Source organism: Barbus barbus (genome assembly GCF_936440315.1).
Source record: "Barbus barbus genome assembly, chromosome: 21".
Classification (NCBI taxonomy): domain Eukaryota; kingdom Metazoa; phylum Chordata; class Actinopteri; order Cypriniformes; family Cyprinidae; genus Barbus; species Barbus barbus.
Genome location: NC_136749.1, coordinates 17,733,048 through 17,750,674, shown reverse-complemented (window position 1 = coordinate 17,750,674; position 17,627 = coordinate 17,733,048). Strand labels below are relative to the sequence as shown.

Sequence of the window (17,627 nt, the reverse complement as noted above, 5' to 3'; positions counted from 1 at the left end):
AAGGGCCTCCAGAGAGACAGAGCAGGATGGAAGGATATAAGGGATGTGAAGCTCATTACATCAAATAAAAGCAGAGCTAGAAAGCAGCTATGAGAGGTAAAAAAGTGAAAGCAGTCGAAGACGGACACCATCATCTCTGTGTCCAACACGGGCCACAGCGTCAGTAGACCCATTAAATCACCTTGTGAGTGGGTGTGTGAGCAAGAGAAGCATCAGATTTGGTATAAACAGGGGTATTGTGGTTCAGTAGTCACAGATTGTGTTTCTCTGCATTATACACGGTTATAGTTACCAGTGCACTGAGCTAAAAGCTGCTATTCCATTACTCACTGTCCTTAGGGTGTGTGTGGCTGTTCATCCACTGGGACATAAGATCATTCCTTTAGTGACCACTGCTGTGTCTGTGTGTGTCCGTGGCCCTCTCAGGACCTCTGCGAAAGGTCATTTGTATAGTGTCTGCTGCTTTGTGTGCACATAAATCAGATAAGAGTGGAACACAAACCCTATTAGAGGCTAAAAGCAGAGACACCGAGACAAACAAAGATGGTAACGGGAGTATGGATCCGTTGGGAGACGGGCTTAAAACTTGTCATTATAGACACCTATCTTATGCGCACACACAGAGAGAGGGGAAAAAGCTACCTTCCATGACACATTACAAACAAACTGCGTTAACAGACAAATCCCATTGGAGAGTAATCTTTTGAAGTCTAAAATAAACTTTTAGGATGCCACCGACAAACTGTCAGAACAGTCACCAAAAATTAGACCAGCACAGCCACAAAACCATCTCAAATTCTCCACAACAAATGAACAGCTGTCAAATATAATAACATACTGATACAATATTACTAGTCTAAATTAACAGAATTTACATATTTATCAACCAATATTGGATATTTTATCCTAATTTTAGCCTAAATAATAAATGAACCAAACACAATGTTAGACAGACATGGTTATCAAGAAATTGTGCACTCCTAATCATTAAAACAACAACAAACAGGTTGTTTCAGGATAATCAAAAGGTCAAATAAACTAAATTATATCATGAAGCTAGCTAACTAACTCAACCCAATTAGTCCGAAGGATTGAGTGTGCATCCTGTTAACAGCTGCTCTTTGAGTTGTTGGCTTAGAGTTTTTTCCCTCTCTGAGGGCCTGGCAGAGTGGCTGACTCCACTTGTGACTCCAGAGGGAAAACTAAACCAGATGGACACACAGAGAGGTCTAGGGGGGAAAAGATCGGCTTTCTTACCGGAAATCGTGGCATTACTCACCTGAGGCTATGCTCCACCCCCAGAGAGAAGGTGGAGAGAGAGAAGTGGGTGCCCTGAGAGCATAAGGGTTAAATTGATTGTGTGTGTGTGTGTACTGAACGGGTATAAGAGAGCAGAGAGTAACAGGCCCTTAAATCATTAAGATCTTCTAAAGCTCATGGGAATGGAGCAGCTCTGAGTGTGAGAATGTGTAAAATCTGCTGGAGGTTCAGCTCTCCACCAAAACGCTTCATCTTCAATATGATTGAATAAAGATCTATATGAAAAAGCTAGTGAGAAATGTAGGGGTGTGACGAGACACTTATCCCACGAGACGAGACACAAGACTGGATTTGAATGTCTTTAAGACTCTTACGATGTGAAACAGGTGTTAGTGGAGTTGTTAGTGTGAGCAGCGTGTGTTTTGTCGCCACCCATATGACAGCATTCACATCGGAAGCGTGATGATGGCCGACCCTCTGATTCATTAACATGTGCAGCGACAAAACGTGCTTCTCACGCTCCACTGACTTTCGTGATGTTAAACAGTCGTAATAGACATAGCGTCATTGCCGAGACAACGAATCGTTGTCATAAGATCGCGTGGGTGTTTGAAGTAGGATCACAATTTAATGATTAATGGTGCAGCTTTAATGTAAACACTGCAAAATGTTTTGCGAGGATATTTTCACGTTCTCGCGAGACCAGTTGGATCTCACGAGACACATCTGATCTCGCGAGATCTCGTGCTACGAGATCTCGTCACATCCCTAGAGAAATGGCATATCTGCAGTGTTGGAGAAATATCTTTCAAACTGATTCTTCGAGAACCTCAAATTAAAAGCACAGCTTTCTCTCATATTGAAGTATTTCCTGAATAAATAAAGAAACATGAAATATTTTGAATGTAATCATTGTATTATGTGAGAAGAAAGAGACCAGAGTGATATGAGAAACATTAAAGTAGCATGAAGGCAATTGGTTGATAGCGACACAAAATAAATGCATGCTGAGATTGATCAAATGGTAAAAGTATACAAATATACACCAAAGGAAGCAGTCAAGCCTTTTTACTAATCTACACAAGTTGAGCTTAATGTCATATCTCAATAACGGCAATCCCATTTAAGGCTCATTATTGAATGTGTTATTTTAATTTATGAAGAATTATAAGCATGTGTATGATGTGATTTAGCCTATGCACATTTTTTCAAAAGCCAGAATGATCACAAGATGCTAGGCAAAAGTTAGGCTATTGTTTACAGAAAAGATGCGCATTATCATCTTTTTTTCTGTTAATTATGTTGCGCAGCGAGTCTGTTTTTCTTCAAAGAACAAACTTTGAATGCCTAATGTTGGTTTGGTTGCTTGGGTTACATGAGAAAATAAAGTTTGCCTACCTGATGTAACGGATTTAATGCGGGTGCGGTTCAGGTTGCGACTCGCGGTCTTATGTCAAACGGTTCTGGTCTGGTACAGAATTAAATCAGTGCTGCTGTCGGATAACGGGTCGGGTATTCTGTTAAGTACTGCTGGTGCACGTTTACCAAACAGGAACCGTGTAGCACTGCTTTGTGTCTCTCCGTCAGATAACCCCATGTGCATGATGCGCCATTTACAGGTATTTCCCTAAACTGCCACACAGCTCATATTTTTTCCGCCAAGGGGTGAGAGATAACGAAAACAATTATTTTTGATAATTATTATTTTATTTAAGTTTACGAAATAGTTTTCATCAGTCGTTTTTGTCTTAGTTTTAGTCTTCGTTTACGAAAATAACCTTGCCTCGGACAATGGTTACAATTATCCAGTGTAGCAGTCATCATATAAAAACATTTGACCATAGAACATAGACTGACCAATTAGAATGAAGTATTCCAGAGAGCTGTGCAATAAATAGTGATAACCAAAACAGTATTTTTTTTTTTAAACAATACTTTTTCATGAAATGGTTAGCAAAATACAGCACAAAGAATTGTGAACACAGGTGAACAACTGCATGAATCAATGAATCTGTGACTTGAATGAACCAATTTTCCAAATCAGACAAAAGATGCTACTTGATAGCAGCTGAACTACTGTCACATTATAGAAGAATGCAATTATGTTAGAAGCACAGCTGCTTTTAGTTACTTCCCAACACAGCATCTGACTACACTGGGGCTAACAGATTATACTGTACTCAAGCTAAGATTTGGTCTAAGAAACTTAGGAAGTAACTAAGAAGCCTGGAAAAGCAGGAGCAAAGGATGGGGAAACTATCAGTGTGTAATGACTGAGATGAGATGGATACTTACCGTAAATTTTACTTTCAGAGCTCTTATGTAGAAAATCTCCACACAGACTACAGTTACTATACTGACAGACTATAACACACAGTACTACCTGCCTACACACAGGAACAATGAAGGTTGATTCATGGGCAGAAGTATGAGATGAGCCTTTGTTAGTCCTGAGGTTTTTGATCCTGCAGCGCTAATCAGGATGAGACACATCAATGATGAAAGACTCAGTCAAATACATTAAAGCACTGCTGCTTCAAGCCCATTATGCTTTAACAATAAATCAACCAACCCTCTTCAGAGACCTGTCTATTTCTAAATAATACATAACTACATTCTCAGTACTTTATGTTAGTGCTGCCTACAGTACAGCAATATGGTAACATTGATTATTTTGTAACTGTATAACTTTGGCTGTAATATTTTGACATTTAAAAAGGAAACATGCACTGTATTTCAAAGAATAATAATAAAAAAAGGTTAGTTATGCTGGATAGTTTAAAGTTAAAAATATAATTAATACTAATGATAAGAGTACTCCATCACTGCCAGAAAATTTCCTGAACAGGAAGGAAACAAATCATGGACAAAAAGAGTCTCTAGTGCGCACCCTCTCTCGGCACACACACAAATGCCGGATGAGGATAATGTACTGACAGTAGGGCTGCCACTAACGACTATTTTTATTTCCATTAATCTATCAACTAGTCAATTAATTTCCCACACAAAAAAAAAAAAAAGAAAAAAAAAAAAAAAAGAAAAAAATCAACAATTTTACTTAAGAATATTTTATTAAACCAAATGAAATCCAAATTTCTATGAAATCCTTTTTTTAAAGCAAAAGTAAAGTGCAGCATAGAGTGCAAGAAGTGTTCATCTCACAGTCCAAATCACTGAAATCAAAGTCCAGTATTATAATGTGAGAATGACAACATATCTACGTGTTCTAGTCTACTAATACCAAAATTAATCAAAAAACACTTTTAAAGGAGTATTTACAGAAATATTATTTACCAGAATCTATTTAGGTGAAAATGTAAATGTGCAGTATTTCTGAAAAAAAACCCTATATATTTATTAATATAAAATCAATTAATTGGAGATGCTTTTGATTATTACAATTTTATTTAACAATTAAAAGGGAGTATAGAAAAATTAAAATGGAAAAAAAATTATTTGGAAATAAAACGGATTTCATAGGGCCCAATAATATATTTTTTGTGGTAATAAAAATAGAAGTGAACAATAGCTTTTAAAATGGCTTAAAGTACATATATAATAGCAATGATGCAATAATAATTAGTTAAAATAAAGTATCAAAAGCAAGAAATCATATGGTTTTATTGAACAAAACTGTTAAAATACATAATATTATAAACAATAGAGCTAATGTAGATTACGCATAACAACAAAGGCCTGCAGGGGGCACCGAAGGCCTGACGATTATTTTTACACATTACTGCACGATCTAATACTTGTTTAATACTGACCAAGCACCATTTAATTCCAACGTACACTTAATCTTTAATATTTGTCCATTTATTTTGGACAGAAATGCTATAGCCACTGTAATTAAATGAATACGTGGACATCAAAACGTGTAAACTCAGAATGAGGGTCTGAGCTTTTATTTTGAATTCGCGATGTTTGATATTTGTGTAGATTTATAAATGATTTACCTTACAAATCTGATGAAATGGTGCATGTTAAACACATGGGTACTCACACAAAACTCTGTAAACACTATAATCCAGTGGGTTTTAAAAAGTCTCGCTCTCCTGTAGTTGAATAAATCTTTAAGCCATGAGAAGTCATGAATTATTGTGACTTTACCAAATGGTGACAACAGCAATATGATAAAAAACACAAGTGTCAACATTTCCATTGTTTATACTTACAGTCTGAAGATGGAACATACCCCTATCCCAAAGTACTAAACCTCAGGGCATAACATGTCCCCTGCCATTTCTGCTGTGAACATGAATGATACCTCAAATAGAGCAGCTTGAGGTGTGCTATTGCTTTTCCAAGTAATGGGATTAGGGCTTTCAACAGGGCAACAATAAAAATGGCTGAAGAAAACAAAAAAAAACATGGAGACAGACCCAGGCCATATCTTGGGACAACAATATCACAGAGACCTGGAGTGGGCTCTTTTGGCCAGTTGAGCAAGTACCGTTTAGCAACCATATGGCAACTAGGGTTGGGCAATATGGCAATATTTACAATATTTTCCCCATGTCATATGATATTGATTAAACTCCACAGAGAAAGCTACATTTTAATTTAGGGAACCATAAAATCCATTTGATTTTTCCCTAAATTCTGTGTTTTCCATGTGCACCAATCCTTCACACAGAGACACACAGAACTTGCAGACTTATTAGCGACTAGGGATGTAACGGTATGAAAATTTCTTATCACGATTATAGTGACTACAATTATCAGAGTTATCAGTATTATCACGGTATTGTTAAAATGTGCTGGAGATGTTCAAAAAGTACCGACACACAAATCACTTCAAGTTTTATATTTAAAAATCAACAAACAACAAATAAAATGACATTTTGTTTGCATGATCACTAAAACAATAACATTATCAATGATGTTCACATTTCAGCCTTTAAATAAAGAAAAGGATTAAGTCAAAATGATAATTGATTAATAAATGATTTATGCATTTTATCTGCTCCATAAATAATTCTAGATAACTTATCTGAATTGTTTAAATGTGTAGAATCCACATAAGCTTGTTTTTCATCAACCGGCTAAGATTTACAGCAGGGCATGCAAATTCAAAAATACAAAAATGTTTTTGGCCAGACAGAAACTGCACATAAGCTGAATGTAAATATAACTAAGTCTCTGTAAATGCACTCTCTGACACTAGCTGGCGCTTATGGAAAAGCTGAATACAGCTGTTTCCAGTAACCTCCGTGAACAAAGCAGTATTGCGATTGAGAACACCTTCTTTAGGTATTGCATGGAGCGAACATGAAAACAAAATGCTATCGAATCGTTTCTGAAGACAGTCAAAACCTTCAGACATACATTCATATAAATAATTCATTCATAAATTAATTTGCATAATTCCCTCAGCAGTCTTTTAAAACCTTCCAGCTTTTCCGCCCATTTTCAGTCAAAACGAAACTACTCTGCTGCTGTGCGCACTTGAGACTGGTACTTAAAACTGTGCTCTATGCTGGACAGTATTTATTCATCGTGAGATGTTCAAATCGTGGTAATCAAATACGGTTTTAATGAGAATTCAAAAATGAAACGGTAATACTAACCGTGGGGAATTTTATCATGATTTATCGTCAAATCGGTAATCGTTACATCCCTATTGGAGACATGCACTGACTGGCTGTTTTATTTCTGCTGTATGACAGGCTCACAGATTGATCCAAACAGACTAAAAAGAACTTATCTTTAACAACATAAATTTCATGATCTTAAAATGACATCGTTTACTGCTCAGCTCTAATGGCAACACTCTGGAAGTCTGTGGAATCAATACAGTTCTCACATTCATCGTAAGGACGTGCTTTAACACAGAGTACTACAGTTACATGAACTGACATTTCTACTCAGACCCGAGATGCACCTCACATTAGCCATCCCTCTTTGTGAGCGTGTCGGAGTGCCAAATCTGACCGCATGCCGCATGGGCTAATGCCAGGACACACCACACTGGATGCCTTATAAGTCCAAAAACCTCTTTCTGCCTCTCATTATCCAGCCCATACTCCCCACTCTCTTCTTTTCTCTTCCAGAAGACATCTAAAGAACTAAATCTATTAGCTAGCACATTCTTGTGTTTTTGAGTCTTCACTCAATAACGAAATAAAAGAAAACTGCCAGACTGTTTCAGATAAGAAAGAGAGAGAGTAGAAGAGTGAGGGAAGGAAAAAAGGAGCTTATTTTCTTAACTCACCTTAGTGAAGAATACTGAGAGATGAGTCTCACTGCCAAGGATCCAAATAGGGAACTTTGGAGATTTGAGAAATGCGCCAACCTTTAAAAGCAGAAAAAAAGAAACAGTTGAGAGCCAATCTCCATACCGATGCCATGACTGCCTGGCCAGAGACATTCCAGAACCATCACAAACAGGTTGATTCACTGCGATAAGTTGATTGGTAATACTTACAGGAACTGCCAACTATACAATCATTCAACTTGTGAAAATGATAGGATGCCAATTTACACTTAAACTCTAGAATATTCACTACAACTGATTATGAACAGTTGATTGTGTTATATGAGCACTGAAACATGTTCTATACCAGGGGTGGTCATCAACTCCTGGCTATACATGGCCCAAGAGACCATTTAAACAGTCTTTTAAAAATGTAACTTCCAAAAAACAAAAATAGCCTTGATTTTATTATAACAAAAAAGAATTTAAAATAACTGTCAAAATATAATATTGCTCTTTTTTTTTTAAATTATGTTTATTTTTCTGATGCATCATCACAAGAATGTACAGACTTAGTTAATTTCATTCCACAATTTAAAATGACTATTGCCAAGAAAACAGAAGTGAATGCATTTTCAGCCAATACATTAAATGCAAGTTATTTTTATACTTCGACTGTGAACGTTCCGTGACAGTCTGCACAACACAACTCCGTCATCAGAAGTGCCCACTGTTGTATGGGGACTGTCTGCAGACACAAAAATTGGGCTGTGCTTGGATGGTCTGTGTACAACAGTGCAGGTGTGAGATTAATATTAAGATGGTACTGCACGTGTCAAACTTGTCCATCTGAGCTTATTCATTACCTACATACACACACACACAAAATTTACTGACCCCAAACTTTTTAAACGGCAGTGTACATGAATGGCTCTTGTTATGAAAAAGATTCCACCCCTGATTCACATTACAAAAGCTGCACGCACAGAAAACCAAATCCACCAATCAAAACCAAATTAAAACGGAATGAGATGAGAGTCAGCAGTTTAACACAAGACTGCAGAATTATTCAAGAACACAGAGTTCAAAGTGTAGCTCTGCACACTCTACCTACAGCTCGATCTCCAGCAGTGCATCCAAACACTGAAAGCCCTCACACTCAGCTCACATCACTCAACAGGTGAGTATCAGCAGCAGATTTGGGTGGGAAACCGTTCGAGGGGTGTGCGGATTAAAATGATCATGAATATTGTGATGGCGGCTCGGATGGTTCTAAATATGAGGTGATACATTCCTGCATTCCTCTAGTCTAAACACAGCTCACTGCACATATCCTGAAGCTCTGCTTAGCACAGTGCCATTCAAAACAAAGCAGCTTCTTAATTACTTTCTCCACAGGTTAAAAAAATAGAGCCATTTCTGCCCAGGCTCATAAAACACATAGGATGCATGCGCTAAGTGCCAGATCTCTGATGTTTACCCTTTAGAGGGCAACACATTGGTTAGGGAGCAGAGAAGCATTCTGAAAAAAAGTACTAACTAACTAAAAAGAAAAGAATAGAGAGAAATAAAAAAAGGGAAGAGGATAAAATAAGAAACAGTAAACAACAGATAAAAGGAAGGACATGAACAAAAAAAAAACAAAAAAAAACAACAACTAAAAGAATAGACAAAAAGAAAATGGAAAAAAATTAATAAAACACAGGTTTTCCCTTGTTCTAAGCTAAATTTCTATAATTGTTTTGTGTGTGAGAACAAACCTAGAGAATGTCTGTTCTTTATCATAAAAATTAAAAAACAGCATGACAGTGATTACTATGACACGAGTCTGTTCAATGCAGTCGGTATTTCAATAGGTTATTATGTGAGATGTATGGCTGGAAAACAGCGAAACCACAAAGAAACTATGAGCTTTGGCATCTAGACACTCTGTACCTTTCACACAACACTTGCCAAAATTGGTTTCCAGATTTATCTACACTGCAGACAGTGAGGACACCATCTATACCACATGAATTATAAATCCAACTGCAGTATTGTAAGCTACTGTGAGGGTGCTTATGAGTAGACACCCACCTTGCAATAGCGCAGTGATTCCATTAGTGTGAGGAAGCCAACAGAGGCCTGCTGATGGATGCCACGAAGCTCTAGAGCAAACAAAAATAAAAGAATAATTACATTTCTATTAAAAAATAAACAATCTAACATAAAACACTCTTTGAAACCTAATGACCATAGTATTCTCTCAGCAGGCATTTTTTAAGTGCGTTAAAGCTTGAGCAAAACATTAGCTAATGATGCCACCAAGTGGTCTGCAACAGCAGGACAACTGTAACATACTATGACTCCAGTTATTTCAAACGAACAATATGTCAACACATTAATATTCAGTAAAAACAAGAAGCATACTCATTCCAGAACATTCTCTATCACCGTCCCACACGTTAGACACGGTATGACCCGTCACCAGAAGGTTGATTAGACTCTGGCTAAAAAGTACGGACAGAAAAGGTTAAAACAAAACAATCAGCAATCACGAGATATAGATATATATATATATATATATATACACATACATACATACATATACACACACACACATACACATTTTAGCTTAATATATTTTTTAAATGTGTTATGACAAACAGTGCTATAAGACAGCATTACCCAACATAAGATAAATATATAAGTATACAATCCAATAATTAGAACAGCTGCCTAAAAGTCACACAATCAAATATAATGCTAAGAACTTGTACACTTATGGATTTACCTGCCGTGGCCATACACAGGGTCAATCAAAGGTTCAGAGGTGTCTTCAATTTCATTCTTTATGTTCTCAATTCCCTGTAGTTTAAAGTCAGACCATAAATACAAACACACAGACACATGAATGAGCCTGGCGGGCAAATGACAATGCGCTACAAAAGGACATAATTTGCCATGTACGCTATCGCTCAAAAGTTTGGGGTCAGTTATTGATTCACTTTTTAACGCGATTGCCAGCATCAAGGCTATTTTCATGGCGATCTCAGAATAAATTACACAAGGTATACAATTAACAAAGTTATAAGAGACGTTTCAGATCTACTCTGGACAAAAATTCGAAAATACATTCAGGTGACATTTTTAAATAAATCAGTTAAACACACCTCTGAATTTTTTTAACACCTTGTGTTTTACCTACTGTTGTCTATTAACATTAAAACCATACAATCAAATAAAATATGCTTCAGAGTCATTTTAGTTTAGATCAGTAAGATCTTTTTTTCTTTTGGCTGCTTAAAATTCTGCTTTGCCAAAATAATTAATTCATTTTAAATTGTATTAATATTAGTGCTGTCAAACGATTAAATCACATTAAAAATAAAAGTTATTTACATAAATATACACAGTATACACACATATATTATGTATAATATATATATACAGTGGGGGAAATAAGTATTCAACACTTGAACAAAGTTTTTATTAAACCCATTTCCAGTGCAGCAATTCACATGAAATTTTGACCAGATGTTGGTAATATTAACTCAAGAAATCTACACAGATAAACCATAAAATTACAATCCATAAAAAAGTTATTTAATAAAGTGAAATAGGAGAAGAAAACAGTATTGAGAACACAAAGAAAAGCAGTACACCAAGGCAAGACAACAGCTGATTTCACTAATTAGTTCAACCTCCTATTTGTGCAAATTATAATCAGCCAGGTTATTGCAGGTTAATCAGTTAGAAAAAGCCTTACCCACCTCCCAAGACCTTCGCAACAAGATTGTTGTGTTGCATAAAGATGGTAGTGGTTACAGACGGATTTCACAACTCCTAAATGTTCCTGTAAGCACCATTGGGTCCATTATATGCAAGTGGAAAGAAAAAAAATCCACCATCAACCTGCCACGCAAAGGAGCTCGTCGGATGATTTCTGATCAAGGAGTCAGAAGGTTAATCAGAAGAGTAATCCAAGAGCCAAGGACCACTCGGAAAGAGCTACAGAGGAACTTGGAAGCAGCAGGTACAGTTGTCACAGAGAAAACTATAGGCAATGCACTCCACCGCCACGGCTTCCATGCACGCTCACCTTGGAAGGCTCCATTTTTGAAGAAAAGGCATGTTGAAGCTCGTTTGATGTTTGCTACAAAACATTTGGACAACCCTGTGAATTACTTGGAGAATGTAGTCTGGTCAGACAAGACAAAAATTTAACTTTTTGGCAATAATACCACACGCCATGTTTGGAGGAGAAATAGGTCTGCGTATGACCTTAAAAATAAACAGTGAAGTTTGGAGGTGGAAGCATCATGGTATGGGGCTGTTTTTCTTCTCATGGTACAGGCAGAATCCATGTTATTGAAGGGAAGATGAATGGAGCCATGTACCGGGAAATTCTTGAGGTGAATCTGTTACCATTCACCAGGATGATGAGGATGAGACATGGATGGACATTCCAGCAGGACAATGATCCAAAACATACTGCAAAGGAGACTCGGAATTGGTTCCAGAAGAAGAAAATAAAGTTGTTGGAATGGCCCAGTCAATCACCAGACTTAAATCCAATAGAGAATTTATGGAAAGAATTGAAGATCAAGATTCACAAGAGGGCCCCGCGGAACAGTCAAGATTTGAAGACAGTCTGTTTAGAAGAATGGACCAAAATCCCACCTGCCCACTGAGATCGATTAGTTTATTCATACAGGAAGCGTCTTGAAGCTGTTATTGCAAACAAAGGCTTTTCCACCAAGGATTAAGTATAATCTCAGTTAGTGTGTTCAATACGTTTTTCCTTTGTCATTCACTTTATTACACATAACTTTTTTATGGATTGTAATATTCAATATTTTTTATCTGTGTAGATTTCTTGAGTTAATACCAACATCTGGTCAAAATTTCATGTGAATTGCTGCACTGGAAATGTGTTTAATTGTTAAAATTGTTCAAGTGTTGAATACTTATTTCCCCCACTGTATATTATTATTATAATAATTTTTTATATATATATATATATATATATATATATATATATATATATATATATATATATATATATATATATATATATATGCGCTGAACAAAATTATAAACGCAACACTTTTGTTTTTGCCCCCATTTTTCATGAGCTGAACTAAGACTTTTTTTATGTACACAAAAGGCCTACTTCTCTCAAATATTGTTCACAAATCTGTCTAAATCTGTGTTAGTGAGCACTTCTCCTTTGACGAGATAATCTATCCACCTCACAGGTGTGGCGTATCAAGATGCTGATTAGACAGCATGATTATTGCACAGGTGTGCCTTAGGCTGGCCACCATAAAAGGCCACTCTAAAATATGCAGTTTTATCACACAGCACAATGCCACAGATGTCGTACATTTTGAGGGAGTGTGCAATTGGCATGCTGACTGCAGGAATGTCCACCAGAGCTGTTGCCCGTGAATTGAATGTTCATTTCTCTACCATAAGCCGTCTCCAAAAGCGTTTCAGAGAATTTGGCAGTACATCCAACCGGCCTCACAATCGTGGTCTCGACCTGACTGCAGTTCGTCGTCGTAACCGACTTGAGTGGGCAAATGCTCACATTCGATGGCGTCTGGCACTTTGGAGAGGTGTTCTCTTCACGGATGAATCTCGGTTTTCACTGTACAGGGCAGATGGCAGACAGCAGACAGCGTGTATGGTGTCGTGTGGGTGAGCGGTTTGCTGATGTCAACGTTGTGGATCGAGTGGCCCATGGTGGTGGTGGGGTTATGGTATGGGCAGGCGTATGTTATGGACAACGAACACAGGTGAATTTTATTGATGGCACTTTGAATGCATAGAGCAGTGTTTCCCACACATAGACGAATCTGTGGGGGTGCGCCACAGATTAAATTCCGACCGCCACAGATTCAACACTGATTTCAAAAAATCAATACCGACCGTCACATATTGCGTTTCGTTATTCTTTTGTACGCTATTTAAAACACGCAGCGAATTCGTTCAACTACATTTCCTTTCCCTGCTCTCTCTTCATCTCTCTGTCACTCACGCGTCTCTCCCTCACGCGCGCGCACACACACGCACACACACAGCCCCTCCCCTCCGTGCACACCACATCTGTCTGGATCATCTGTGGAGAGAAGACGGCTGGCGAAAGGTTGGTATCTCGTGAACACTTTTAACACACAATCACAGATTAAAAAGTGCTATAAAATATTTTATATTCTGAATACAATAGTTTCAGTGTGTTGATGTTACTGTAAGTCCCGACCCTTAGCAAACGCGATTGCGCCTTCTTTAGAAAGTTAACTAGTCGCAAGTTTGCGGTAAAATGTAGGCTAGCCTAGTTGGGTTGTCGAGGTCAAAACACTATATGTAGCAGCTGTGAATCAAATAAACGTATTATAAATTATGTCGTTTCTTTACTCTTACACCGAATGTTTGCTGCTTCAATCCAGATGAGTATTGAAAAGTATTTTCCGCGACTGAAAAAGGCACGTGTTGAGGATGAGGACCATCCTGAACCGGAGGTATCAGTCTGAAACAGAGCTTAGTCCGACCAGTGCAATTAGTTATGTTATTGTTTACAATATTTTCAGGCTTCAACTAGTGCTGCTCAAGCAGAAAGACAAGGTCAGGGAGAGAAAGAAATAGATTTGTTAGGCATTGAAGAAAGAGTAGGAGAGGAGGAGAGAATTAATGTAATAAAGTTCTGTGTAACCAATTATTAACAGTTTTTTTTAATTATTAACCTTTAGGAATTAGGAAATCCCTTTAGAGGATCCAATCGTAACCCCTATCCAATCGTTCTTTTCATCTGCACCCCCCCCCCGGACAAACATCTACCATCCCTCCCCCGCTAAGGGCTGACCACCACACATTGCCTTTAAACCTGTGGGAAACACTGCATTGAGGCCCATTGTTGTGCCATTCATCCACGACCATCACCTCATGTTGCAGCATGATAATGCACGGCCCCATGTTGCAAGGATTTGTACACAATTCCTGGAAGCTGCAAACATCCCAGTTCTTGCATGGCCAGCATACTCACTGGACATGTCACCCATTGAGCATGTTTGGGATGCTCTGGATCAGCGTATACGACAGCGTGTTCCAGTTCCTGCCAATAACCAGCAACTTCGCACAGCTATTGAAGAGGAGTGGACAACCTGATCAAGTTACTCTATGCGAAGGAGATGTGTTGCACTGCGTGAGAAAAATGGTGGTCACACCAGATACTGACTGGTTTTCGGACCCCCCCCCCAATGCAGTAAAACTGCACATTTAAGAGTGGCTTTTTATTGTGGCCAGCCTAAGGCACACTTGTGCAATAATCACGCTGTTTAATCAGCATCTTGATATGCCACACCTGTGAGGTGGATGGATTATCTCGGCAAAGGAGAAGTGCTCACCAACACAGATTTAGACAGATTTGTGAACAATTGTGAAATAGGCCTTGTGTGTACATAGAAAAAGTCTTAGATCTTTGAGTTTAGCTCATGAAAAACGTTTATAAATTTGTTCAGTGTAAATACACACACATACATGTATATATTTAAGAAAAATATGTTATGTTTCTATATTAAATATATTTATATATAATAAGAAAATAAATATACATGTAAATATATATTTAATAGTATATACATTTTCTAAATATACACTGTGTATATATATATACACATAAATGCACAGTACACATATGATGTTAACAAAAACTTTTCGCGTTTAATCATTTGACAGCACTAATTAATATGAAACAATATTACAGTTTTTACTGTATTTTTATGGTGAGCATAAGAGACTTCAAAAACAACAAAACAATTACTAATTTAAAACTATTATTTTAAATTGTATTAATATTAAACATTTACTGTTTTTACTGTATTTTTATGGTGAGCATAAGAGACTTCTTTCAAAAACAAAACAAAATGTTTTGAACAGTAGTGTAGATGAGCGGATGTTACCATGCAAGCTCATTATTCTCTTGTTTTTAAAAGGAATTTTTAAAAAAACAAACAGGCAAAAAGACTCTTCATGGGCAGGAAATGTAAAATTATACCTTTGTAAGTATGACAGAGTACAGAAATAGCAGAACCCCGAATTTGTTCTTCCAAGTGTCGTACAGTGACAACACCACCTCTCTCAATTCTGCATCAGTCCTGAGAGTCCTATTCCTGAGGAAGGAGTAACTAAAATGTGACTATCAATTGGGAAAGATCCTTACTGACTTACAAATTTATCCAGAAGTTTTTTTTTAAGCTGCACCCCTTATTTCATTGTGAAATTAGTTGCTTCTACACTACTGGAGATGTCTGCCAGGAATTTGCATATTTGTAACACAAGGAGAAGGAAAGGGTAAGCCAGTGAAGACATAAGGAAAGAGAAACACAAGTGATGCGGTGTGGAAAGAGAGTTTGTGCACTTACTGTATGATGCTGTGAAACCTCTCAAAGCCAAGCTCTTCAGCAGCCAAAGCAGCTACACACACACCATGCGAAAACACAAACGCATTTAACAAGAAACAACAGTCCTGAGAAAATTATTTGTAAGTTCACGGTTAATAAGAATACACATCTCCGCAAGTTTATACTAGCATGCTGTGTTGGATCATCTACTGTAAATGTATGCATTCACTGTGAAAAGAGAGTTATGATATACCAAATATTACGGATCAGTGTTAGGTATTATTAAAAAACTGTCACTTGGCCCTGTTCAGTATCTGTACAATGTCGAGAATGACTGTTGCTAAATTTCTTACTCGGTGTGTCAGTAGGTTGGCTCGACTCAGGCTCTGGGTGGCTGTCAGTGATATCACTGCTGTCTGTGGTTTTAGCACGAGGCAAGGTGGCCAGGTGAAAGGCCTGTGTCTTATTGAGGCAGGCGGACTCCAGGATCTCACTGAGGGTGGAGCACAGGACTGTCCTCTGCTCTTCCTCTGTAAGGATTCACAGCACATATGTCAAGCCGTGCATCTGACTTCTGTGCTGCTCTCAAGTCAAGATCAGATTTTCTGCTAGCTGACGTGTTGGACCTTTCGCTCTATAAACTGTGTTCCAGTATAGTTCCATTCCATTAACTTTAACCAGTATCAACCAAATATATTGGGAATTAAATAAAAGTTTAAACGAAGTGCACAACTACCCATTATATACATATATATATATATAAATATATAAAAATAATTAATTGCATTTGCATACAATTCAAATGTCTTGCAAATCCCCATGAAACGAATCCAGAGGTTGAACAAATTTACGCCTGTTTTTTTCTGTTTATGACGATTAAGCAGCATTCCAAGCAGGATAACAAATACACATACTAATGAGGGCAACAGATAAGAATGTTAAATATGATCATTACAAAGGAGTGAGGAGGAGATGAGAGTAGAAGAAAAAAAATCTTTTCAGCTATAAAACAAAAGGACACAATCTCTCCAACAATGTTGTCACATGTCTTCAATTGAAATTGATCTAAAAATTTGACAAAAAAGGCTGAAGTATTACAGGTGACATAAAAAAGGTCTTAGAATGCTACTTTTATCATTTGACTGCATTAAGACATAGGGCCAGATTTACTAAACAGGGAAAATTAGCGTGAGAGCACAATCCCATAAAAGTGCAGATGGGAGTGGAAAATTCTGCAGGTGATTTACTGACAATGCGCAAAATAAAGAACACAGAAGTAACCGGCGCATTTCCATAATGATCAATGCAATCTATCAAGAGCAGCACAAACTAGCAGAGCTAAAATAAGGTGGATGATAATAAGGTGCGTGTAACCTACTAACACAGGCACAAATTGTTTAAGTCATGCTTTCTTGGGCGGTAAATAATGGCACAAACACCTGGAAATTGACTAGTGCAAACCCAAGTAAATCATGTTGCATGATTCATTTAAATACTCTCCTCTCATAAATTTTGCATTTGAAAGGAAAACTCCAACAAATGCATATGCAGCGAGGTCAGCCACAAAATGACAGTGTCCACACCTTTTCACTGCACGTTTTTAGTAAATCCTAACAGTAGATTTTTAACACCAAAAGAGGGTTTGGTTTGTTGCAATCTGTTAGTAAATCTGGCCCATAGTGAAACACCACTTTCTCCAATTTTAGGCACACAGTAAGACTACAACAGATGTACCTATTATAGGATTTATAATGATGTCTTTCATTTCAGAAATATGATGGGGG

At 37.4% G+C, this 17,627-nt stretch overlaps 1 protein-coding gene across 1 annotated transcript in view; it reads right to left on the bottom strand.

The window, feature by feature from the left end:
- The window catches only part of LOC306887288 (ubiquitin carboxyl-terminal hydrolase MINDY-3), a 43,178-nt gene that overhangs the window by 22,635 nt on the left and 2,916 nt on the right, over positions 1-17,627 (bottom strand). Inside the window, exons 4-10 of the mRNA XM_079444914.1 lie at positions 16,197-16,373; positions 15,865-15,916; positions 15,498-15,612; positions 10,233-10,306; positions 9,869-9,948; positions 9,536-9,606; positions 7,478-7,558 (exon numbers count right to left, since the gene is read on the bottom strand). Coding sequence (XP_079301040.1) covers positions 7,478-7,558; positions 9,536-9,606; positions 9,869-9,948; positions 10,233-10,306; positions 15,498-15,612; positions 15,865-15,916; positions 16,197-16,373 — 650 coding nt within the window. The remainder of the gene's footprint in view (positions 1-7,477; positions 7,559-9,535; positions 9,607-9,868; positions 9,949-10,232; positions 10,307-15,497; positions 15,613-15,864; positions 15,917-16,196; positions 16,374-17,627) is intronic.